Consider the following 26,239-nt stretch of genomic DNA (forward strand, 5'->3'; position numbering starts at 1 on the left):
AATCCCTCACTAACCTACACCTAACCTCACTAAATTTAGTAATAAATGCTGGTATATCCAGTACATTGGCAGCATCACAGGACCAGAAGGCAGTGACCCCCCGGACCCAGCTTTCACTATCTTGTGTGTGTCTATTATTTCTCAACCTGCCGATCCACCTGGGAACGAAGAAAGAGCCCCGTTGTAATGAGGGGTGCTGGCCAGATCCCACAATATATACCCACCCAATACAGGAGCACCTAGATTCATAAAGCAAGTTCTTAGAGACCCGCAAAGAGACTTAGACCCCCATACAATAATAGTGGGAGACTTTAACACCCACTGTCAATATGAGACAGATCAACGAAACAGAGAATTAACAAGGATATTCAGGACCTGAACTCAGCTCTGGACCAAGCAGACCTAACAGACATCTACAGAACTCTCTACCTGAAATCAACAGAATATACATTCTTCTCAGCACCACATCGCACTTATTTTAAAATGGACCACATAATTGGATATAAAACACTCCTCAGCAAATGTAAAAGAATAGAAATCATAACTGACAGTCTCTCAGACCACATTGCAATCAAATTAGAAGTCAGGATTAAGACACTCACTCAAAACCTCACAACCACATAGAAACTGAACAACTTGCTCATGAGTGACTACTGGGCAAATAACAGAATTAAGGCAAAATAAAGAACTCTTTGAAACCAATGAGAACAAAGATACAACACACCAGAATCTCTGGGACACAGCTAAAGCAGTGTTTAGAGGGAAATACATAGCACTAAATGTTCACAGAAGAAAGCAGGAAAGATCTAAAATCGACACCTAAACATCACAATTAAAAGAACTAGAGAAGCAAGAACAAACAAATTCAAAAGCTAGCAAAAGATAAGAAATAACTAAGATCAGAGCAAAACTGAAGGAGATAGAGACACAAAAAACACTTCAAAAAGTCAATGAATCCAGGAGCTGGTTTTTTTTGAAAAGATTAACAAAATAGATAGACTGCTAGCCAGACTAATAAAGAAGAAAAGAGAGAAGAATCAAATAGACACAATAAAAAATAATAAGAGGGATTATCACCACTGATCCCACAGAAATACAAACTACCATCAGAAAATACTATAAACACCTCTATGCAAATAAACTAGAAAATCTAGAAGAAATGAATAAATTCCTGGACACATACACCCTCCCAAGACTAAATCAGGAAGAAGTCAAATCCCTGAAAAGACTGATCACAAGTTCTGAAATTGAGGCAGTAGTTAATACCCTACCAACCAAAAAAAGCCCAGGACCAGATGTACTCACAGCCGAATTCTACCAGAGGTACAAAGAGGAGTTGCTACCGCATTTTCTGAAACTATTCCAAACAATAGAAAACGAGGGAATCCTCCCTAACTCCTTTTATGAGGCTATCATCATCCTGATCCCAAAACCTGGCAGAGACACAATAAAGAAAATTTCAGGCCAATATCCCTGATGAACATCGAGGCAAAAATCCTCAATAAAATACTGGCAAACCAAATCCAGAAGCACATCAAAATGCTCATCCACCACAGATTATCTCAATAGATACAGAAAAGGCCTTCAATAAAATTCAGCACCCTTTCATGCTAAAAACACCCAATAAACTAGATATTGATGGAATGTATCTCAAAATAATAAGAGCTATTTATGACAAACCCAAAGCCATATCATACTGAATGGGCAAAAGCTGGAAGCATTCCCTTTGAAAACTGGCACAAGACAAGGATGCCCTCTCTCACCACTCCTATTCAACATAGTATTGGAAGTTCTGGCCAGGGCAATCAGGCAAGAGAAGAAATAAAGGGTATTCAAATAGGAAGAGAAAAAGTCAAATTGTCTCCATTTGCAGATCACATGATTATATATTTAGAAAGCCCCATCATCTCAGCTCAAAATCTCCTTAAGCTGATAAGCAACTTCAGCAAAGTCTGAGGATACAAAATCAATGTGCAAAAATCACAAGCATTCCTATATACCAATGATAGACAAGCAGAGAGTCAAATCATGAGTAAACTCCCATTCACAATTGCCACAAAGAGAATAAAATACATAGGAATCCAACTTACAAGGGATGTAAAGGACCTCTTCAAGGAGAACTACAAACCACCTCTTAAGGAAATAACAGAGGACACAAACAAATGGAAAAACATTCCATGCTCATAAACAGGAAGAATCAATGTCGTGAAAATGGCCATACTGCCCAAGGTGATTTATAGATTCAAAGCTATCTCCAGCAAGTTACCATTGACTTTCTTCACAGAATTAGAAAAAAACTACTTTAAATTTCATATGGAATCAAAAAAGAGGCCATAGAGCCAAGACAATCCTAAGCAAAAAGAACAAAACTAGAGGTATCACACTACCTGACTTCAAACTATACTACAAGGCTACAGTAACCAAAACAGCATGGTACTGGTACCAAAACAGATATACAGACCAATAGAACAGAACAGAGGCCTCAGAAATAATGCCACATACCCACAACCATCTGATCTTTGATGAATCTGACAAAAACAAGCAATGGGACAATCATCCCCTATTTAACAAATAGTGTTGGGAAAACTGGCTAGCCATATGTAGAAAACTGAAACTGGACCTCTTCCTTACACCTTATACAAAAATTAACTTAAGATGGATTAAAGACTTAAACGTAAAACCTAAAACCATGAAAACCCTAGAAGAAAACCTAGGCAATACCATTCAGGATATAGGCATGGGCAAAGACTTCATGACTAAATCACCAAAAGCAATGGCAACAAAAGCCAAAACTGACAAATGGGATCTAATTAAACTAAAGAGCTTCTGCACAGCAAAAGACTATCATCAGAGCGAACAGGCAACCTGCAGAAGAGGTGAACATTTTTGCAATCTATCCATCTGACAAAGGGCTAATATTCAGAATCTACAAAGAACTTAAACAAATTCACAAGAAAAAAACAAACAACCCCATCAAAAACTGGATGAAGGACATGAGCAGACACTTCTCAAAAGAAGACATTTACGCAGCCAACAAACATCTGAAAGAAAAGCTCATCATCACTGGTCATTAGAGAAATGCAAATCAAAACGACAAGGAGATACCATCTCATGCCAGTTAGAATGGCAATCATTAAAAACTCAAGAAACAACAGATGCTGGAGAGAATGTAGAGAAATAGGAATGCTTTTACACCATTGCTTAGAGTGTAGATTAGTCCAACCATTGTGGAAGACAGTGTGATGATTCCTCAAGGACCTACAACCAGAAATACCATTTGACCCAATGATCTCATTACTGGGTATATACCCAAAGGATTATAAATAATTCTACTATAAAGACACATGCACATGTATGTTTATTGCAGCACTATTCACAACAGCAAAGACTTGGAACCAACCCAAATGCCCATTAATGATAGACTGGATGGAGAAAATGTGGCACATATACACCATGGAATCTGCATCCATAAAAAGAGATTAGTTCATGTCCTTTGCAGGGACATGGATGAAGGTGGAAACCATCATTCTCAGCAAACTAACACAGGAACAGAAAACCAGACACCACATGTTCTCACTCATAAGCAGGAGTTGAACAACGAGAACACATGGACACAGGGAGAGGGACATCACACACTGGGGCCTGTCAGGGGTTGGGGGGCTAGGGGAGGGATAGCATTAGGAGAAATACCTAATGTAGATGATGGGTTGATGGGTACAACAAACAACCATGGCACGTGTATACCTATGTAAAAAACTTGCATGTTCTGCACATGTATCCCAGAACTTAAAGTATTAAAAAGGAAAAACAAAAGTTCAGAGCCAGATGAATTCACAGCTTAATTCTATAAGACATTCAAAGAACAATCAGTACTAATCCTACTGAAACTATTCCAAAGATTAAGAAAAAGGAAATTTTCTTTAAATCCTTCTATGCAACCAATATCACCCTGATACCAAAACCAGGAAAGGTCATAACAACAACAACAGAAACTACAAACCAATATCCCCGATGAACACAGATGCAAAAATCCTCAATACAATACTAGCAAACCAAACCCAACAGCACATCAGAAAGATAATACAGCATGAACAAGTGGGTTTCATACCAGGGATGCAGGGATGGCTTAAAGTATGCAAGTCAATATATATGATATATCACATAAACAGAAATAAGAACAAAAGCCATATGATCACGTTGATAGACACAGAAGAAGCATTTGATAAAGTCCAGCATTTCTTTATGATAAAAACCCTCAATAAACTAGGCATATAATGGACATACCTCAAAATAATAAAAGCCATATATTACAAACCCACAGTCAATATCATACTGAATGGGGGAAAGTTGAAAGCACTCCTTCTGAGAAATGGAACAAGACAAGGATGCTCACTTTCACCACTTCCATTCAACATAGTACTGGAAGTCCTAGACAGAGCAATCAGGCAGGAGAAAGAAATAAAGGACATCCAAATTGGAAAACAGAAAGTCAAACTATTGCTGTTCATTGATGATATGATTTTATAACTAGAAAACCCTAAAGACTCCTTCCAAAGACTCCTAGATTTGATAAACGAATTCAATAAAGTATCAGGTTATAAAATCAATGTACAAATATCAGTAGCATTGCTATACATCAATAACAACCATGCTAAGAATCAAATCAAGAACTCAATCCCTTCAACAACCACTACAAAAGCAAAATACCCAGAAATATACATAACCAAGGAGATAAAAGATCTCTACAAAGAGAACTATAAAACACCACTGAAAGAAATGACACAAACAACCAGAAACACATTCCATGCTCATGGATTAGAAAAATCAATATCATGAAAGTGATCATACTTCAAAAGTAATCTATAGATTCAATGTAATTTCTATCAAAATACCAACATCATTTTCCACAGATTTAGAAAACAATCTGAAAATTCATATGGAACCAAAGAAAGACCCTGAATGTCCAAAGCAATCCTACATAAAAAGAACAAATCCAGAGGCATCACATTACCTCACTTCAAGTTACACTACAAGGCTATAGATACCAAAAGAGCATGGTATTGGTATAAAAGTAGATACATAGACCAAGGGAACAGAATAGAAAACCCAGAAATAAAGCCAAATACTTGTAGCCAACTGATCTTTGACAAAGCATACAAAAATATAAATTGGGGAAAGGATACCCCATTTAATAAATGGTGCTGGGAAAACTACATCCACATGTAGAAGAATTAAACTGGATCCTTATCTCTCACCTTATACAAAAGTCAACTCAAGATGAATCAACGACTTAAATTTAAGACCTGAAACCATAAAAGTTGTAGAAGAAAATTTAGGAAAAACTCTTCTGGACATTGGCCTATGCAAAAAAAATTATGACTAGGACCCCAAAAGCAAATGCAACAAAACAAAAAACAAACCAATAGGATCTAATTAAACTAAATGGCTTCTGCACAGCAAAATAAATAATCATCGGAGTGAATAGACAATCCACAGAATGAGAGACAATATTTGCTAACTATGCATCCAAAGAAAGACCAATGTCCAGAATCTACAAGGAACTCAAACAAATCAGCAAGAAAAACAAGATAATCCCATCCAAAAGTGGGCAAATGAAATGAACAGACATTTCTCAAAAGAAGATAAACAAATGGCCAAAAACCATACGAAAAAATGCTCAATATCACTAATTATCAAAGAAATGAAAATTCAAACTACAATGAGATACTACTTTACCCCTGCAAAAGTGGCCATTATTAAAAGTCAAAAAATAAATAAATAAATGTTGGCATAGGTGTGGTAAAAGTTGTGGTGAAAGGCAATGCTTATATACTGCTGGCAGAAATGTAAATTAGCAAAACCTCTATGGAAAACAGTATGCAGATTTCCTAAAGAACTAAAAGTAGATCTACCATTTGATCCAGAAATCCCACTACTGGGTATCTGCTCAAAGGAAAAGAAGTCATTATATAAAAGAGACAACTGAATACATGTGTTTATTGCAACAAAATCCACAATTGCAAAGGCATGGAACCAACCTAAGTGTCCATTGACCAACAAATGGATAAAGAAAATGTGGTATATATACACCATGAAATACTACCCAGCCATAAAAAAATAAGAAAATATTGTCTTTTGCAGAAACTTGGATGGAGCTAAAGGCCATTATTCTAAGTGAATTAACTCAAGAATGGAAAACCAAATACTGTATATTCTCACTTATAAGTTGAAGCTAAGCTATGGATAATCAAAAGCATATGGGGTGGTATAATGGACTTTGGAGACTCAGAAGTGGGAGGTTGGGAGGGAGATAAGTGATAAAAAAAAAAAAACCCACATATTGGATGGTGTACACTAGTTGGGTGATGTGTGCACTAAAATCTCAGACTTCAACACTACACAATTCATCTATATAACTAAAAACCTTTTTATACCCCAAAAGCTATTGAAATAATACATATATATGTATATGTATTGAAATAAATACATATATATGTATATATATATATACACAAATAGTTTTTAAACAAAAATTATGCAGTGTTGGATGTACTGTTATATATATGTCCACAAGTTAAAAAGAATCTTCTAGATTCTTACAGAATTTTTTATCTGCTTGTTTTATCAATTATACTAATTCAAATGTAATATGAAGTTTGATATGGTTTGGATTTGTGTCTCCACCCAAATCTCAGGTAGAATTGTAATCCCCAGTGTTGGAGGAGGGGCCTGATGGGAGGTGATTGGATCACGGGGAAAAATTTGCTCCTTGCTGGTCTCATGATCGGGAGTGAGTTCTCATGAGATTTGGTTATTTAAAAGTGTGTAGCATCTCCCCCTCCATTCTCTTTTCCTCCTTCTCTGACTGTGTAATATGTTCTTCCTTCCTCTTTACCTTCCACCACGACTGTAAATTCCTTGAGGCCTCCCCAGCCATGCTTTCTGTACAGCCTATGAAACTATGAGTCAATTAAACCTCTTTTCTTTATTAATTACTCAGTCACAGGTAGTTCTCTTTTTTTGTTTGTTTTTTGTTTTTTCTTTGTTTGTTTTGACAGAGTCTCACTCTGTCACAAGGCTGGAGTGCAGTGGCACAATCTTGGCTCAGTGCAGCCTCCATCTCCTGGATTCAAGCAATTCTCCTGCCTCAGACTCCTGAGTAGCTGGGACTACAGTCGTGTGCTGCCATGCCAGGCTAATTTTTTGTGTGTTTTTAGTAGAGACAGGGTTTCACCATGTTGGCCAGGATGGTCTTGATCTCCTGACCTCGTGATCCACCCAAGAAGTGGGGCATTGCTATAAAGATACCTGAAAATGTGGAAGTGACATTGGGACTGGATAATAAGCAGAAGTTGGAATAGTTTGGAGGGCTCCAAAGAAGACAGGAAGATGAGGAAAAGTTTAGAACTTCCAGGAGACTTGTTAAATTGCTGTGACCAAAATGCTGATAGTGATATGGACAATCCAGGCTGATAGTGATATGGAAGTCCAGGCTGAGGTGGTTGCAGATGGAGATGAGGAACTTGTTGGGGACTGGAGCAAGGGTCATTTTTGTTATATATTAGCAAACAGGTTGGAGGCATTGTGCTCCTGCCCTAGAGATCTGTGGGACTTTGAACTTGAGAGTAATGATTTAGAGTATCTGGTGGAAGAAATTTCTGAGGAGCAAAACGTTTCAGATGTGGCCTGGTTGCTTCTAGAAACCTATGCTTATATTTGTGAGCAAAGAAATGACCTGGAACTGGAACTTATTTAAAAGCAAGCTTGTCCAACCCATTTGGCCACATGCAGCCCAGGATGGTTATGAATGTGGCCCAACACAAATTTGTAAACTTTCTTAAACATGATGACATTTGTTTGCAAATTTTAGCTCATCAGCTATTATTAGTGTCAGTGTATTTTATGTGTAGCCCAAGACAATTATTCTTCTTCCAATGTGGCCCAGAGAAGCCAAAATATAGAACACCTCTTTCTAAAAGGAAAGCAGACTGTAAAAGTTTGGAAAATTTGCAGCCTGGCCATGTGGCAGAAAATAAAAACCCACTTTTTAAGGAGGAATTCAAGCTAGCTGTAGAAATTTGTATAAGCAAAGAGGAGCTGAATGTTAATAGTCAAGGCAATGAGGAAAATGCCTCAAAAGCATTCTAGAGACCTTTGCAGCAGCTGCTCCCATCACAGACCCAGAGGTTGAGGAGAAAATAACAGGCCAGGCCCAGGGCTCTACTGCCCTGTGCAACCTTGGGACACTGCTTCCTGTGTCCCAGCCACTCCAGCTCCAGCCATGGCTAATAGGGTCCCAGACATATTTCAGGCCACTGCCCCAGAGGGTGCAAGCTGTAAGCCTCGGTGGATTCCACATAGTGTTATGCCTGCAGGTGCACACTGGTCAAGAGTTGAGGACTGGGGCCTCCACCTAGACTTCAGAGGATGTATGAAAATGCCTGGATGTCCAGGAAGAAGTCTGCTGCAGGGGTGGAGCCCTCATGGAGACCCTCTCCTAGGGCACTGCAGGGGAGAAATGTGTGGTTGGAACCCCTACACAGGGTCCCCACCAGGGCACTGACTAGAGGAGCTCTGAGAAAAGGAATACCATCTTCCAAATCCCAGAATGATAGAGCCACTGCCAGCTTGAATCATGCACCAAAAAAAGCTATGGGCACTCAACTGAGCTTGTGGAAGTACCCTAGGGGGCTGTACCCTGCAGTGCCACAAAGGCAGAGATTCCCAAGGCCTTTGGAGCCCACCTCTTGCATCAGTGTGGCCTGAATGTAAGACATAAAGTCAAAGAAGATTATTTCAGAGCTTTAAGATTTAATGACTACCCTAATGGATTTTGAACTTGCATTGGGGCCTCTAGCCCATTTGTTCTGGCTGATTTCTTACTTCTGGAACATATGTCTTTACCCAATTTCTGTACCTCTGTATCTTGGAAGTAACTGACTTGTTTTTGATTTCACAGGCTCATAGGCAGAAGGGACATGCTTTGTCTCAGATGAGACTTTGGACTGTGGACTTTGAGTTAATGCTGAAATGAGTTATGACTTGCGAAATTATTGAGAAAGGGTGACAGTATTTTGCAATGTGGAAATAATGTGATATTTAGGAGAAGCCAGGGTGAAATTATATGGTTTGGATTTGTGTCCCTGTCCAAATCCCATGGCAAATTGTAATCCCCAGTTTTGGTGGAGGAGACTGATGGGAGGTGATTGGCTCAGGGGGACAGATGTCCCCCTTGCTGTTCTTGTGATACTGAGTGAGTTCTCATGACATCTGATTGTTTGAAAGTGTGTAGTGCCTACCCCTTCATTCTCTCTTCCTCCTTCTCTGGCTATGTAAGATGGGCCTCCTTCCCCTTTGCCTTCTGCCATGACTGTAAGTTTTCTGAGGTCTCCAAGTCATGCTTCTTGTACAGCCTATGGAACTATAAGCCAGTTAAATCTCTTTTCTTTATAAATCACCCAGTCTGAGGTAGTTCTTTATAGCCATGTGACAATGAACTAACAAGAAGGTTAAAGTAAAATTTACCCCCCACAAAAGATATGAGAACAATGAAGAAATCAATACATAAATTTAACAACTTAGTTAAAATAAACTAATTCCTCAGTAAACACAAACTACCACAACTCACCCAAAATGAAATAGAAAATTTGAATAGCCCTATTAAGAATTATATTAATATAAAATTCATAACTTTTAAAAACTCCCAAAAAGGAAATCTCTAGGCCCAGATAGTTTCAATACAAATTCTACCAAACATTTAAAGATACTGACATAAATTCTAGGCAATCTCTTCCAGAAAACAGAAGATAAGCAAACACTACCCAAATCATTTTATAAAGCTAATATTACCCCGATACCAAAATCAGATACAAACAGTACTGAAAAGAAAGGAAAACTACAAAAGAATATCCTTCATAAACACAGATGCAAAAATCCTTTTAAAAATATTAGCAAATAGAATTTAGTGATATACAAAAAGAATTGTACATCACAACCAAGTTGGATTATTTCCAAAGATGCAAGGCTGTTTCAGTATCTGAAAAATGAGCCAATGCCACCTTAGGTAACTAGAGACAAAAAAGAGCAAATTAGATTCAATGAGAAAAAAATAAATAGTAAAAATTGGAGCAGAAATCAATGAAATTAAAGGTAGAAAAAACAATAACACCAAACGCTAATTATCTTAAAAGATCAATAAAATAAGTAAGCCTTGAGTTAGGCTAAGAAAAAAAGAGAAAGGAAACAAATTCCCAATATCAGAAATGAAAGATGGGGTATCACTACAGATTCCATGGACATTAAATATTGCCCACTCTCAGGTAGTTCTCTATAGCAACGTAAGAACGAACATTTCTCACATGTTCATTATGTGAGAAATATTATGGAATATTATATTATATTATAAAATAAAGAATAAAGGAATATTATGAACGACTATATGCCCCAATATTTGGTAATCTAGACGAAATGAAATAATTCCTTGAATGACACAATCTTTCAAAATACAGACAAGAAAAAATAGGCAATGTAAATAGGTCTGTATCTATTTTAAAAATTGAATCAATAATTAACAACCCTCCAAAAGTAAAATCATCAGGCCCAGATAGGTTCACTGGTGAACTCTACCAAACATTTAAAGAAGAAATTATGTCGATTTTCTGAAATATCTCTCAGAAGACAGAAGCAGAGCGAATTCTTCCTAACTTATTCCATGAGGCCATCAACACCAAAACCAAAGTCATTACAAGAAAAGAAAACTACAGACCAATTTCTCTGATAAACATAGACGCAAAACCCCTCAAGCAAATTGAATGCAACAATGTATAACAAGACATTTGTTCTGCTCCCTGTGTCCTCACCACTCCAGCTCCGGCCATGGCTAAAAGGGACCCAGACATATTTCAGGCAGGACACACCATGTAACACAATCAAGCAGGATTTATCCCAGGTATTCAAGGCTAGTCCAACATTCAAAAATTGATTAATGTAATCCATGACATTGACAGGCTAAAGAAAAAAAATTACATGATCATACCAATAGATGGAGAAAAAATAGTTAACAAAATCCAACACCCATTTATCATAAAATATCTCAGTAAAATAGGAATAGAGACAAACTTCTTCAATTTAAAAAAGAATATCTCTTCATACTTATGAGAAACTAGAAGCTTTCCCACTAAGATCAAGAGTAAGGCAAAGATATCCTCTCTCACCACTCCTTTTTTATGTCATATCGAAAGTCCTAGGTAATACAATAAAACAAGAAAAGGAAATATGAGATACACTAATTGCAAAGGAGTAAATAATACTTTGTTCACAGATGACATGAATACTGTGTAGATTAAAAAATAGTAATAATAACAAAAAAAAACCTCCAGAAACTAACAGGCCATTTGTGATTGTACCCAGCCTTCAAGGACACAAGATTGATAAAGTGAGTTGTTTTACTATATACCAGCAATGAACAAGAAGTATTTAAAATTAAAAACATAATACCATTTACATTACCATTCTCCAAAAATTAAATACTTAGGTATACATCTAACAAAATATGTACAAGGTCTATATGAGCGAAAATACAAAATTCTGATGAAGGAAATAAAAGAAGAAATAACTAAATGAAGAGATATTCCATGCTCATGAATAGGAAGACTCAATATTATCCACGTTAGTTCTTTCCACCTTAATCTATAGACTCAATGCAATCCCAGCCAAAATCTCAGCAATTTACTTTGTGGATATTCACAAAATGATTCTAAAATTTATATGGAGAGGCAAAACACACAGAATAGCCAATACAATATGGAAGGAGAAGTGGAGAACTGACACTATTGGACTTCAAGATTTACATTAAAGGTATAATAATCAAGACCACATGGTATTAGTGAAAGAATAGACAAATAGATAAGGAAACAGAATAAAGAGCCCATAAATAGACCAACATAAATACAATCAACTTATCTTTGACAAAGGGGCAAAGGCAATGTAATGAAGAAAAGACAGGCTTTTCAACAAATGGTGCTGAACAAATGAACATTCACATGCAAAAATAATCTAGACACCCTTTGGGAAAACTAACTCAATAAATCTTATATTCTTCAAGAAAATTAATGCAAAATGGATGACAGAGTTAAATGTAGAACACAAAACTATAAAACTCTTAGCGATAATACAGGAGAAAAATCTAGATAACATTGTGTCCGTCAATGACTCTTTAGATACAACATCAAAGGAATTACCCATAAAAGAAAAAATTGATAAGCTGAATTTTATTAAACTTGAAAATGTCTGCCCTGTGAAACACACTAGCTAGGGAATGAAAAGACAAGTCACACACCGGGAGAAAATATTTGCAAAATACATCTGATAAATCAACTGCTGTCAAAATATATAAAGAACTCTTAATACTCAACAATAAGGAAATTAACAAGCTGATTAAAAACTAGAACAAAGACCTTAACAGGAAACTCACTGAAGAAGATATGCAGATGACAGGCATATAAAATGATATTCCACATCATATGCATTTCCATGGTGAAGAAAATGCAAATTAAAACAAAAATGAGATACCACATCTATTGGAATGGTCAAAATCCAGAACACTGACAATACCAAATGCTCGCAAAGATATGGCGCAATAGGAACTCTCCTTTGTTGCTGGTGAGAATGCAAAATAGTGCAGCCACTTTGGAAGACAATTTGGCTGCTTCTTACATGACTAAACATATTCTTACCACACAATCCAGCAGTAACACTTCTTGGTATTTACCTAAATGAGTTGAAAACTCTTGTCCACACAGAAATCTGAACAAGGATGTTAACAGCAGTATTATCAATAACTGCCAAAACTTAAAAGCAATGAAGATATCTTTCAGTAGGTGAATGAATACATAAACTGTACATCCAGATAATAAAATATTATTCAGCACTAAAAAGAAATGAGCTTTCAAGCCATAAAAAAACATGAGAGAGCCGGGCGTGGTGGCTCACGCCTGTAATCCCAGCACTTTGGGAGGCCGAGGTGGGCGAATCACACGGTCAGGAGATTGAGACCATCCTGGCCAACATGGTGAAACCCCGTCTCTACTAAAAATACAAAAATTAGCTGGGCGTTGTGGCGCATGCCTGTAATCCTGGCTACTCGGGAAGCTGAGGCAGGAGAATTGCTTGAACCAGGGAGTCAGAGGTTGCAGTGAGCCAAGATCATGCCACTGCACTCCAGTCTAGTGACAGAGCGAGATATATTACTAACTGAAAAAGGCCAATCTGAAAAGGCTACATACTGTATGCTTACAACTACATGACATTCTAGAAAATGCAAAACTAAAAAGATCAGTGGTTTCCAGGGGTAGGAGAGTGGAGAAATGAACAGGTGGAGCACAGAAAATTTTCAGGGCAGTGAAAATATTCTATACGAGAATATAATGGTGGATATATGTCATTTTAAATTGGTCCAAACCTATAGAATGTACAACACCAACAGTGAACTCTAATGTAAACAATAAAGTTTAGGTGATAATGATGTGTTGACATAAATTCATCAATTGTAACAAATGTACTACTCTGGTGGGGGATGCTGATAATGGGAGAAGCTATGTATATGTGGGAGCAGGGAGATTATGAGATATCTCTTTACCTTCCTCTCAATTTTGGTATAAACCTAACACTGCTATTAAAAAATAAAGACTTAAAAAAAAAGAATCAATGCAGTCCATCACATTAATAGGCTAAAGAAGAAAAGTCACATGAGCATATCAACTGATGCAGAAAAAGCATTTGACAAAATAGGTCTCAGAAAACTTCCTTGACTTAATAGAAAGCATCTATAAAAACAAAACAAAACAGATACTTAACATAAACAAAATACTTAACAAAAGTCTGAATGCCTTCTCCCTAAGACTGGAGAAAAGGCAAGAGGTGTTGCTCTCCCCATTCTTATTCAATATAGTGCTCAAAATTCTAGCCAATGTAATAAAGCAAGAAAAGAAAATTGAAAGGGATATGAAGAGAAAAGAAGAAATAAAACTGCCCCATTGGCAAATGACATTACTGTATACATTGAAAATCCCAAAGAATTTTCTAAAAACCATCTTAGAGCTAATAAGAGAGTTTAACAAATTCACAGTATACAAAGTAAACATATAAAAATTAATTATGTGTTTACATACTAGCAATAAGCACATGAATACTAAAATTAAAAATATAAGGACTTAGAAAATGAGACATTTAGGTGTAAATCTAACAAAACACATATATAGCTAGGATGTTGAAAGCTACACAACACTGATGGAAAAAAATCAAAGAAGATCTAAATAAATCAAGACACATACCATGTTCATGGATTGCACGACTTGACACAGCAAAGACATCGATTCTTCCCAAACTAATATATAGATTTAATACAATTCCTACTAAAATCCTAGCAAGATTTTGTAGACAAGATTATCACAAAATTTATATGGAAGGAGAGAGAAGCTAGAATTTCTAAAATAATTTTGGAAAAGTGGACTAAAATGGGAGGAATCAGTCTACCTGATTTCAAGACTAATTATATAGCTACAGTTATGAAGACTGTGTGCTATTGATGGAACAGAACCTAAAACTCAGAAATAGACTCACAAAAATACATCCATCTAATTTTTTACAAAAGTGTAAAAGCAACTTAATGAAAGAAAAACAGACTTTCAACAAATGGTGCTGGAACAATCAGACATCCATAGGCAAACAACAAAGCAAGAAAGGAAGGAAGAGAGAAAAGAACGAAGGAGGGGAGGGAGGAGAACCTCTAAGTCTCATACCTCATATAAAAATTAACTCAAAATAGATTACAGACTTAAATATAAAATATAAATATGAGGTGATGGCAGCAGGAGAGAAATGGGTATAGTTATAAAATGATAACATGAGGGATTCTTGTGATGGAAAAGTGTGTCATCTTGACATCAATGTTAAAATCCTGGCTGTGATACTGTACAGTAATGTTGCAAGATGTTGCCATCAGAGGAAACTGGGTAGAGGATATATACCAATACCTCTTTGAATTAGTTCTTTCAACTGTTATGAATCTACAACTATTTCAAAACAAAAAGTTTAGCATAAAAATACTAAGAAATACCTCTCAAAAGTTTAATCCATATTTGAGTTTAAAACAAGAAAGGAAATCTCAATGCACCCAAAGAGAAAGGCAAACTTAAGGACAGAGAGTACATGGAAGTTAAAGCTGGATGGCCCTTGAGAGATCCATGACCAGCTATTCAGATTAAGAATTAGAATTTAACTTCCCAGCAGGGGCTGGAATGAGAGTTTTTGATAGAGCCAAGAACTGTATTCGCTTTAATAAAGCCTGAGCTAAGAAATATTATGAACAGGAATTAAATAACGTGCTGTAAACAGAAATTAAAATTATTAGTTTAACGATTCAGGTACACAGTCCAGAGGGTAAGGGCTTTGCAGAATTAGAATGCCCCATGAAAAATCAGAACCCCAATCCTGTCTTAGGCACGAGGGTAGATATTTCGCACTATCCTTCCAGTGCAGACATCTAAACTGAAATACTAACAACAAATTCACTTGGAACCAATCCTGTAGTGCCCCTGGCAATAGCAAAACCAAAATGACCCCCACTGTGATACTCACTCTTGAGGATAAATTCAGAGTCTAGCTGATTAAAGAACACAGTTCCTCCATCAAAAAGCTGAGAATGGAACAAATCAACTAAACTGTCAAAATAAACAAATTCCACAATGCCAACATTGTGAAAGTGTTGACGGGGGAAGGGTAGTGAAAATGGTGCAGATGACAGAGGACAACTGCTGAGTTGAAACACGGGCTGACTCGGTCTGGGAGCAGCCTCAAAGAGGACAAGGGCTGGAGCCATGCTAGAGTACATTAAATGGAGGAGGGAGGTTGTCCCACAACTTCCCATAGGTAGCTTTTCTACTCCTCAGTATGAAATCATCTTGAGTCTGCTCCAGAGGAGACTAAATGAGCCTCAAATCGTAGACAACTCCAAGAGAACACAGCCTCCAACATCTCATTCAGATGACCGCATCTGAAACAAAGAAAGCCAGGTTTGTACCTCAGGAATGACAAGCAGATGCCCTGGTCCACATGAAAGTGTTTCCTTCCTAAGAAGGACTTCCCAAATGCTACTTCTGCCCCTAGAAGTGGAGAAGGGCTTATAGCCAGCAGATCCTAGGTCTGCCATCCTGTGAATTTGCATGTAGGGCCATACTTGGGTGAGAGAACAACTACCCTGGATGTCACACCCTAGACACATGATCAGAAGTCAGAGACAAGTCCAACCACTATGCTTTTGACTAGGACCACTCTAGGTGGATACTGGCAAATTTGGCACACAAGCAAATGAACTTGAATCCAGTCAAGTAGTGCACACACAGAAAGGAAAGAAACTCATTTGGCTTTGGGTTTTGTAACCAGCCATTTTTTTTTTTGTAACCATCCATTAAACATCCAATTATGTGTAAAAGGTTCCAAAATAATCCTCCAAGTAGAACGTTTCTTCCGGGAAAATCGTTCACTGATCTGGATGTGAAAGTTTCCCATCATCTTAACTAACATTTTGTGCTTCTGAACTTCATATGAATCTGAAATCTGAATCTGAAAATGCCTACATGGTAGTACCTCTGCTCCCTGGGGACATTTGAAATTGAAAGGGTCCTAGTATTCCATTCCCAAGTCTAGGATAATGCTAAACAATATGAAATTTCCTTTAGAAAGCACAAGATGAAAGTGGGGAGCAATTTACAGCAGTGGTTTCACCCCTGGTTGCTCATTAGCGTCACCTGGGGAGATCTGGTACTTCAGAGTAATATTGGCCAATACCACCCGTTAACACCCACTTATGCTAATCCAGTGGTTGGCAACATTGACTGCACTTTAGAATCTCCTGAGGAGCTTGAAAAAATGCTGATGCCTGGACTCTTCCCTCAGACCAATTAAATCAAAACATCTAGGCTGTGAGGTTGGGGCACTGGTCCATTTTTAAAGCTAGACAGCTAGTCTTAATGTTGAGCCAGGGTTAAGAATGACTACTCTAGTCCAGGGCTTCTCAAACTTCAGCGCACATCAGAATCTCCTGGAAAGCTAATTAAAACAAAGGTTTCAGACAGGCAAATCTATAGAGATCAAATATAGATTAGTGGTTCCCTAGGACTGGAGGAATGGGGGAATGGGTAAGTGACTGCTGAGCGATATAGGTTTCTTTGTGGGCTAACAAAAATATGCTAAAATTTATGGTGATGGTTGCACAACTCTGAATACATTTAAAGCCACTGAGCTGTAAACTTTAAGTGGGTTAACTGTATGTATGTGAATTATATCTCAATAAAGCAGCTGAACACACACACACAGATTTTTGTCCATTCCCCAGAGATTCTAACACACTACGTCTGAAGTGAAGCCCACGGGTTCGTCTTTGTAATGAGCTCCCATTCAATGTGATGTTGATTCTGCAGGTTCACAGACCATACTGCTCCATCCCATGGAAACATGCTGATGTTTAATGAGCATGATAATGTACATCATCGGGGCTCTTTCTTCAGTTCTGGCCATAGAGGATTGGGTGCCATGATGCTTCCAGGGTTGTCTCACAGGAATGAGAGCCAGGATTGCAAAGGTGAGATGTGATATGAGTCTAGAGCAAGCCTAGAGGATGACAGCCATGGAACTGGGAAATGTTCTGCAGCTCAACGAAGCCCCTGATGAGGCCCAGAGAGAAGAGGAAAAGAAAAATAGAAAACCATTAACCATTCTTGATTTTGTGCTATGATCTAATTAGGGGGAAATGATAAATACCTAATATGAAAATCCAAATTTACAGAAAGAGGCAAAGCAAGACTTTCCATTTATTGTATAAAGCAATTCATCCCCAGAGGTCCTCTGGAAAACTTACACCGCTGGATGATGTTTTACTGAATTTTCTCACAGTATTCTGGCAAAGTCAAACTCTAGAAATACAAGATAAATGCAGCCCTAAATTACAAAGTACAGAAATTCTTAGCAAAATGGTAGTAACAATGGGAAGATTTGGAACAAGTGCCTTTTGCAGGAATGCCAGTGCCACTAGAAGTTTTGCTTAGCAAACCAACCCTGGCACAGGGGCCAAAGCCGAAAACATGGACTCCTCCAAAACCACCTTCAGGACTCTGGGATTCCTTCCCCTGCAGTCACTCACTCCCTAAACACACACCTCAAAAAATCTCAACAGAATTCCTGAGCATTGTTTGCCCTGCAGTTGCTGGTGGGCTGTCACCATTGGCTGCATTTTGAGATACAGCATATAACGGTAGAAAGATTGAACCCAAGGTAACTTGCACAGTGAATTTATTCAATATCTCCAAGCTGCCTCATCTGCTAAAACGAGGCAAAGAGGACAATGAACATAAATCACATAGTAAACCACATATTCCAGTGCTTGGTATATTCAAATAATAGAACAGCAGCAGCCAATATTCATTGAGTGTTTATTATTTATTAAACACTCCACAATACTCTATTAAAAGTGTTGGCAAACTTTTTCTGAAAGATCAGACAGCAAATATTGTGCAGTTCCTCAGCCATACAGTAACTATCCCAACTACTCAGCTCTGTTGTTGCAGTTCAAAAACAGCCATAGACAATCTGTAAACACACAGCATATCTGCCTTTCTTTTTTTTTTTTTTTTTTCTGAGACGGAGTCTCGCTCTGTCGCCCAGGCTGGAGTGCAGTGGCCGGATCTCAGCTCACTGCAAGCTCCGCCTCCCGGGTTCACGCCATTCTCCTGCCTCAGCCTCCCCAGTAGCTGGGACTACAGGCGCCCGCCACCTCGCCCGGCTAATTTTTTGTATTTTTTAGTAGAGACGGGGTTTCACCGTGTTAGCCAGGATGGTCTCGATCTCCTGACCTCATGATCCGCCCGCCTCGGCCTCCCAAAGTGCTGGGATTACAGGCTTGGGCCACCGCGCCCGGCCATCTGCCTTTCAATAAAACTTTATTTACAAAAACAAGAGGCAGGCCAGATTTGGCCTATGGTTCATATTTTGCCAAACCTTGCTCCATGAGGCAGATACTACTATTATCCCCATTTTACAGATGAGAAAACAGAGGCACAAAGGGATCAATTGACTGCCTGAGGTTCCCTCATGAAGTCTGATTATGAAGCACACAGAGTCAACTATTACATCACAGCAGCTGCTATCACCATCATTATTCATAACATTCTCACTCAGTTCAAAGTTCTGTTCGTTCAAAATATGCTGTCCATCCAGTCAGTCAACAATACCTTCAGAGCTGCCTCGGAGGCTGAAGACCAAACTCAAATCCTCCCTCTTCTTCCCCCTCCAACCCCGCCCTGATGTTCCTGGTTGGAGTTCTGTCTGCCTCCTCTGAACCCTCAGTGTCCTTAATCTTTGTACCTCTCAATTCAATCTCTTTTATTTATTAAACACTTTCTTGCCAACCCCTTTGGAGGTCAGGATCATCACATGACAGGGGCTCAACTCCCATATGTCAGTGCATCTGTGAACCTGTTGGTAGTAGGTCTACTGGCTGAGACTCTAGGGGCCAGGGCAGAGGAAGGAGATGCCAGAGCCCGCACTCACCAGTCCATGGCAGGCACTGAGGGCTGCTGTCCCAACTCTGGTGCCCTGCTGTAGAACCGTGCCACTGAGATGGCAGAGCGGGGCAGAGGAAGCCATCATCTTAACTCGGGAGAGGTTCCCATATCTCTTCTCCATGATGTAGCTATTGGAAAGAAATCCTCGATTGACCGTCAAGTTAAAAAACAGGTCCTTCTCCTCATGAGAAATTCTGTAGTACACCCAGTCCTCTGAGCCATCCAAATCTCTCCTCCTCCTGCTGCTCGTGATGGGATAGTGCAAGCCATATGACAAAAAATGCCCACTGGCGTCTACTCGGACTGGACCCACCACGTGGTATTCTGGTAGGCCCTTGATAAAATGCTCTGAAAGAAAAAGAGAAATGGAAGAACAGTGAGAGAAACTGGTAGTAAGGCAAAGCCACTTTTGTTTGGAACTTGGATGCCAGCTTTCTTCTTTTTTTTTTTTGAAATGAAGTTTCACTCTTGTTGCCTAGGCTGGAGTGCAATGGCACGATCCGGGCTCACCACAACCTCCTCCTCATGGGTTCAAGCGATTCTCCTGCCTCAGCCTCCCGAGTAGCTGGGATTACAGGCATGTGCCACAATGCCTGGCTAATTTTGTATCTTTTTTAACAGAGACAGGGTTTCTCCATGTTGGTCAGGCTGGTCTCGAACTCCTGACCTTGGGTGATCCACTTGCCTCGCCCTTCCAAAGTGCTGGGATTACAGGTGTGAGCCACCATACCCGGCTGCTAGCTTTTCAATTATACAATCCCACTGTTGAATTGAAGTTTAGAGATCCTTTCCATCATACAAATACTGTTAACATTAAATTCCCAGAACAACTTAAATTTACTTAGTGCCTCCTCCTCAGTGACATGATATCAGGTGTTTTACCAGAGACAAATTAAGATGGGAATTAATCCGTGATGGGCACTGTTAGAAAAAGGGCAAGGTCTGCATGAGGAACAGGAATCTTTCAAGTCTAGAGTTCAGTAAGACAAATTACAGAGCTTCACTGTGGATTATAAGGTGCTTCAATACATCAAGAACTTCCTGTTAAAGTCAGATTAGAGGGAAAAAAACAAAATCATGGCGAACTCATCATATGCACGCTGATCACACCAATTACAGCATAAGAGTGTTCCATAATGTAGCAAAGAGTGCACAAAAGAAGCTGGGTTTTAAAAAAATGTTTACCAAATGCATATGATAAGGGGATATATCAGGATCCGAGGCATTGGCTCAAAACATAAAAACTGCCACTTTAAAAATGCAAGACTGGAACACCATACACATTTTGACCTACTCAAATTTGCCTCCCTACCACTACCTCCTTATTTTGATGTTTGAGAATAACAAAGGATCTACCTAGCAGAGGATTTATCATCACTCTGGATTATAGACTTCTTTTTTTTTGTTTGGTTTTGTTTTGCTTTGTATTGTTTTCTGAGATGGAGTTTTGTACTTGTTGCCCAGGCTGGAGTGCAATGGCATGATCTCGGCTCACCACAACCTCTGCCTCCCAGGTTCAGGCAATTCTCCTACCTCAGCCTCCTAAGTAGCCAGGATTACAGGCATGCGCCACCACACCAGGCTAATTTTGTATTTTTCATAGAGATGGGGCCATGTTGACCAGGCTGGTCTTGAACTCCTGACCTCAGGTGATCCACCCACCTCAGCCTCCCAAAACCATTTACCATTTAGTAAGATAAACTAATATGTTACTAAAAAAAAAAAAAAAAAAAAAAAAAAAAAAAAACTTCTACTTGTCACTTCTTAGTTGTAGTTTTGCACTTTGTAACTTGCTTTACTTTGCTCATATAACTTCTGCAACTAGAATGTCTTTTGCATTCTATCAAAATCCTGTTTAAGCATTCAAGTCTCAACTCAAATCCTTCCTCTTTATTCTCCTAGTGTCCCTGGCTAAGCTAAACTTCTCTCACCTTTCCCTGAACCCTCATGCCCTTACTTTCTGTACCTCCCAAAATGACTTTATTTTATATTGCCTTTTATTATACAATTTATCCCCAAAACTGCCAGAATCTTACACATCACAGGTGCTCAGTTCTTATGTGTTGATGTATCAGTAAACACTATCGTAGCTGGTTAATTAAAATAACTGGACTTGATGGGCTACAATTATAAAAGAGCTTTTTTTATTTTCTTTTTTTTCCTTCCAGGCAACTACCTCCAAACCCTTTGTGGAATCATTCTTGTCTGCCTTGGATTAAATATGGGGCAGAACACAGAGTTTTCACTATCAGGCACTAGCAAATGGTCTCCATTTTTAGGCATATAAAGCCCAGCCCCATTATTTCCGACTGCAGCAGCTCGGCACAACAGACCACACGGCAACATGGGCAAATCTTCACAGCAATGCTCCATGAAAAACAAGAAATAAAACAAGCTAACGCAGAGCTATTTACATTCATGGAAAATACACACACATGAAAACAATAATACAAAGTTTTCCAGAACACATTGGAACAAGAAATACATATGGAACCCATTAAAATGGTTTTCCATGGGGAAGAATTGGAGTAGGGAGTGGGAACAGAAATGCACAAATATATATAAGAAAAAAAGCTTTTTCACAAATTCATGATACTAGTGTGCCATGAACTGAAGTGTATAACTGACTCAGTCCTCTCTCCTACCCACTTGCTCCCTAAGAAATGTCTGCTCCAATCTAGTATTGGAGGACCTTCCAAGTCTAGACCTACCAAAGAGAGAAACTGTGGGTGGGTGAGGCGGATGCAGTCAGTTTCTGTAGTATTTCCCTCTGGCTGCTCTTCTCTGCTATTCACAGTGATGCTTCTGGCTCCTCCAGGGCTCGAACAGGGAAGGGAGTTAGGGGCAGAAAATATCTTATTCAGCTGGGTATATAGCAACGGTATCATCTAGCAATGGTGCCCTGTATGTAGCCAGTGTCCACAGGCTGACTGGCGCCTTCTATTAAGAGAAGCTCTGTGGCCACTGGGGAACCTCTGCTCCCTTCAGGTCCCTCAATGTGGATAATTCCTCCTCCGACTGGCCACCCACTGCCTCCCTATCTTCTACCCCTTTACTGAAACCACATCACCCCTGCAGGGCACCCTCTTTGGCATCTTTTCAAGATGATCTACATCTTGTTGCCTTTCATGAGGTCCAAATCTGGCTCACAAGAAGCAACCATGATCCCTGCCATCCCCTTCACCCCCACCCCACGTCATGAAAATCAGGCCACTCCTGGCCGTGCTCTTGGTCAGCTCTGTCACCGAATGTCATTCCAGGCAGTCTTTTGCCTATCAGTATTTTAAGGCTAAAATGCTAGTGGCCATGCTCCCCAAGCCCGTAGCAAACCCTCAAGATCTCTACTGTCCCTTCACTTGCCTTAAGTTGGGGCACAGTAGGGGCAATGAATGCCCTAGCATTCTCATCTCTCCTGAAGGAATTCTCTCTCTGAAATCTCTCCACTGGCCTTTAAGCCTCTCCTCACGTGCATACTAGGAGAGTGAAGGAATTAGAATCACACCATCCCCCTGCAAGTCCCACACACATGGTCTGAAATTTCTCTTTAAGTATGTGTAGAAAATTAATCTTTTTTTTTTTTTCTCAGACTTAAGGTCTTGGCAGAAACTGAGACAAAAGGAAGAGTCCCATTTGAATACCCTGTTACACATGCAAGTCACTGCATCTTTATCAAAACAGAAAATAAGCATCTTTTCTAGCAGATTATTTTTTCAAAAAGCCAGATTGACTGATTTAAGGGGAGCACAAATGAAAAGCAACCACATTTTGAAAAATGAATTCTGAATAAAATGTTATACTCTTCCGAGTCAAATGAGCTATAACCTATTGAAAACTCTGAAAAGAATTGAAAATATCTTATTTGCTATACTTAGAAAACAATATAATAAAACATAGGTTGTCATGAAACAGAAACCAACAAGTGTGATTCTAAATCAATCTTACATTATTAAAAATTACTCTAAATTTCTTTTTTTTTTTTTTGAGACAGAGTCTCGCTCTGTCGCCCAGGCTGGAGTGCAGTGGCCGGATCTCAGCTCACTGCAAGCTCCGTCTCCCGGGTTCACGCCATTCTCCTGCCTCAGCCTCCCGAGTAGCTGGGACTACAGGCGCCCGCCACCTCGCCCGGCTAGTTTTTTTTGTGTGTGTATTTTAGTAGAGATGGGGTTTCACTGTGTTAGCCAGGATGGTCTCGATCTCCTGACCTTGTGATCCGCCCGTCTCGGCCTCCCAAAGTGCTGGGATTACAGGCTTGAGCCACCGCGCCCGGCCAAAAATTACTCTAAATTTCTATGTAAGTTGATATATCAAAATAATTGTGACAATTTTACAGAAATATGGAAACAATAGGATATAATAAAGGGGCAATAAATGTATAATTGCATCTCTACTATAATTGCAACTGTGAGACATATTAATATATATGCCTATAAATAAAGTGTTTGAAATAATGGGTAAGAGTGAACATTTTTATGATGATGAGATTTGGGGTGTGGTTTTTCCTTTCAAAATTTGTAGTTCCTGTGTTGCTTTTCCCAGTTAAAAATAAATAGGTGAGAAGGATTGAATGGGGGAGTGCTATGCTGGCTTATGAGAGAACCATATAAAATATCCAGTAGACAAGATAAGTGAGGCATGCCTGTGCCCCATGACACAAGGCTGTCTGACACTGGTCACTCCCAATGCCCTGCTGATGGTACCCATTACAGCTGGCTACACCCTGAGGGAAGAATTCACCTTGGAAGATGCATCCCTTGACTGACACTGCTGGAGATGGGGACGGGGCAGCTAGAGTAGAGCTCGAGGTCTTCTCAGGCAATAGGAAAGCAAAATAAGTTTGGAGCGACAGATCCACAGGAGTGTTAGCAGGAGACAAGGGTGTGAGAAAAAGCAGGCCAGGGTAGAGGCAGGCTTAAATGGCAGGCTTGGTATTCTGCCATCAAGGCCATCCAGCAGAGAGAAGCAATAATCCCAGATCTGAGTTAGAAGAACTGCAATGGGAAGAGTGTGGAGCAAGCAAACTTAATCTAGGAGTGATCTCAATTTATCCAGAAAACAACATTTTTTCTCATAAATTTTCTGACTTAAAATATTCTTTATAGAAACTGCCTCTGAAGATACATCTCACAAATTTAAATACGATTTTTGAAAGTATAAAATGAAAGATGAAAGTTTGCCTACGCCTTAGCACCTATTGCCCAATAAATAAAAGAGCAAACACATTTATAAATGTTGACCCAGTTGCTTTTGATCTAATGACTTTTTAAGAGAGCCAATCTAAGTTGGCTATAGAATAATATGATAATAATTATAGTGTTTCATAAGTGCTTGCTGTGAGCCAGGTACCATAAGTCTTTCCTCATTCATTACTCACAACAACCCTGTGATAGAGATTCAGTTGTTATCCCCATTTCACAATTAAGGAAACTGCGTGTAGGAAGTCACTATGCCACATTATATAACATTCCTTGGATTGAAACGCTGTGCCTCCTATTTCAAAACCATGCGCTAACCACCACACTTCATTAGTAAATAAAGAAAAGCAGCTGCTCTTGGCAGAGAGCGTAGCAGGGTTAGAGGTAATAACACTGCTCCTAGGGACGGTGATCTGACCAGACAAGAAGCGCTTCACTTCTTTACACCTCCATTTTCTTAGCAATCAATGGACATAGTAATTGCCTCTTTGTTGGGCAAAGTGATGGGGGATAAGATCGGTTTTCCGTCCTGATCTGATTGTATAGGAGGCAGCTAAACCATGGCAGCCCATAGGTGTGGATGGAAATCGGGGTTCACTTACAAAGTGTGGTTTGTGTTGGTGACCCAAGCTCAGCTACCTCAACTATACAATGGGCATAATAATAGTATCTACCTCCTAGGCTGGGAGTGAGGCTCCAATGCATTAATATATTTAGAAGATTTAAAATTGTGCTTGACAAATAACATTCATTAGTTAAACACTAGCACTGTTGGTTTTAAAGGTAGAAACTTGGCCACCAGGGATCACTGTGGACATAGACATGTATAACCTCCAAGCAGAGATAGGAGAGAAGCCCACACTCACCTTAGCCTCCTCTCCGTAGGCTAAGATTAGTTTTGCAGATTTGTTAGCTATAATCTTGGCCAATGAAAGCAGAAGTCAGAGGAGATATGATAGCAATAGAGAAATAGGTATCAAGAAATAATAATAGCTCCTAATTTTTATCATTTCTATGGTCAAGTACTACATTAAGAGCATGCCAGCTTGGTCTTATCTAATCCTCACAATTCTGTGGGTAAGCATTATTAACTGTATCCATCATCTGGGGCTCTACTGCCATCTCTGTAAAGTGACATCAATGAGGGACGAGGATTTGTTCCTGGGTAATCTGATCCCAGAGCATACACTCCTAAGCTCTGCCCTCACTGCGTGCATCACCAGGGTCTGTTACCCAGCACAGATGTCAAGGCGGGTTATCAATAAGGTGTGGGGTTGGGAGGGCCAGAGGCTGAGATACATGAAAATTACATCACAATCTATACAAGGGTGTGTAGAAATACATTACAAGCTCCTAATACTTTGATTTGCCTTGTTTAAAATTATATTGGAAGCCTCAGTCCACAAGTTTCAATGGTACTTCATGAGAAGC

General features: G+C 39.1%; 1 protein-coding gene across 2 annotated transcripts in view; it reads right to left on the minus strand.

Annotated features, from left to right (window-relative positions):
- The window catches only part of ADAMTS12 (ADAM metallopeptidase with thrombospondin type 1 motif, 12), a 375,774-nt gene that overhangs the window by 344,135 nt on the left and 5,400 nt on the right, over positions 1-26,239 (minus strand). For both annotated transcript variants that reach the window (XM_011952570.1, XM_011952571.1), the window contains exon 2: positions 19,603-19,964. In XM_011952570.1, coding sequence (XP_011807960.1) covers positions 19,603-19,964 — 362 coding nt within the window. The remainder of the gene's footprint in view (positions 1-19,602; positions 19,965-26,239) is intronic.

This window comes from Colobus angolensis, unplaced genomic scaffold (genome assembly GCF_000951035.1).
Source record: "Colobus angolensis palliatus isolate OR3802 unplaced genomic scaffold, Cang.pa_1.0 Scaffold341, whole genome shotgun sequence".
NCBI classification, from domain to species: Eukaryota; Metazoa; Chordata; class Mammalia; order Primates; family Cercopithecidae; genus Colobus; species Colobus angolensis.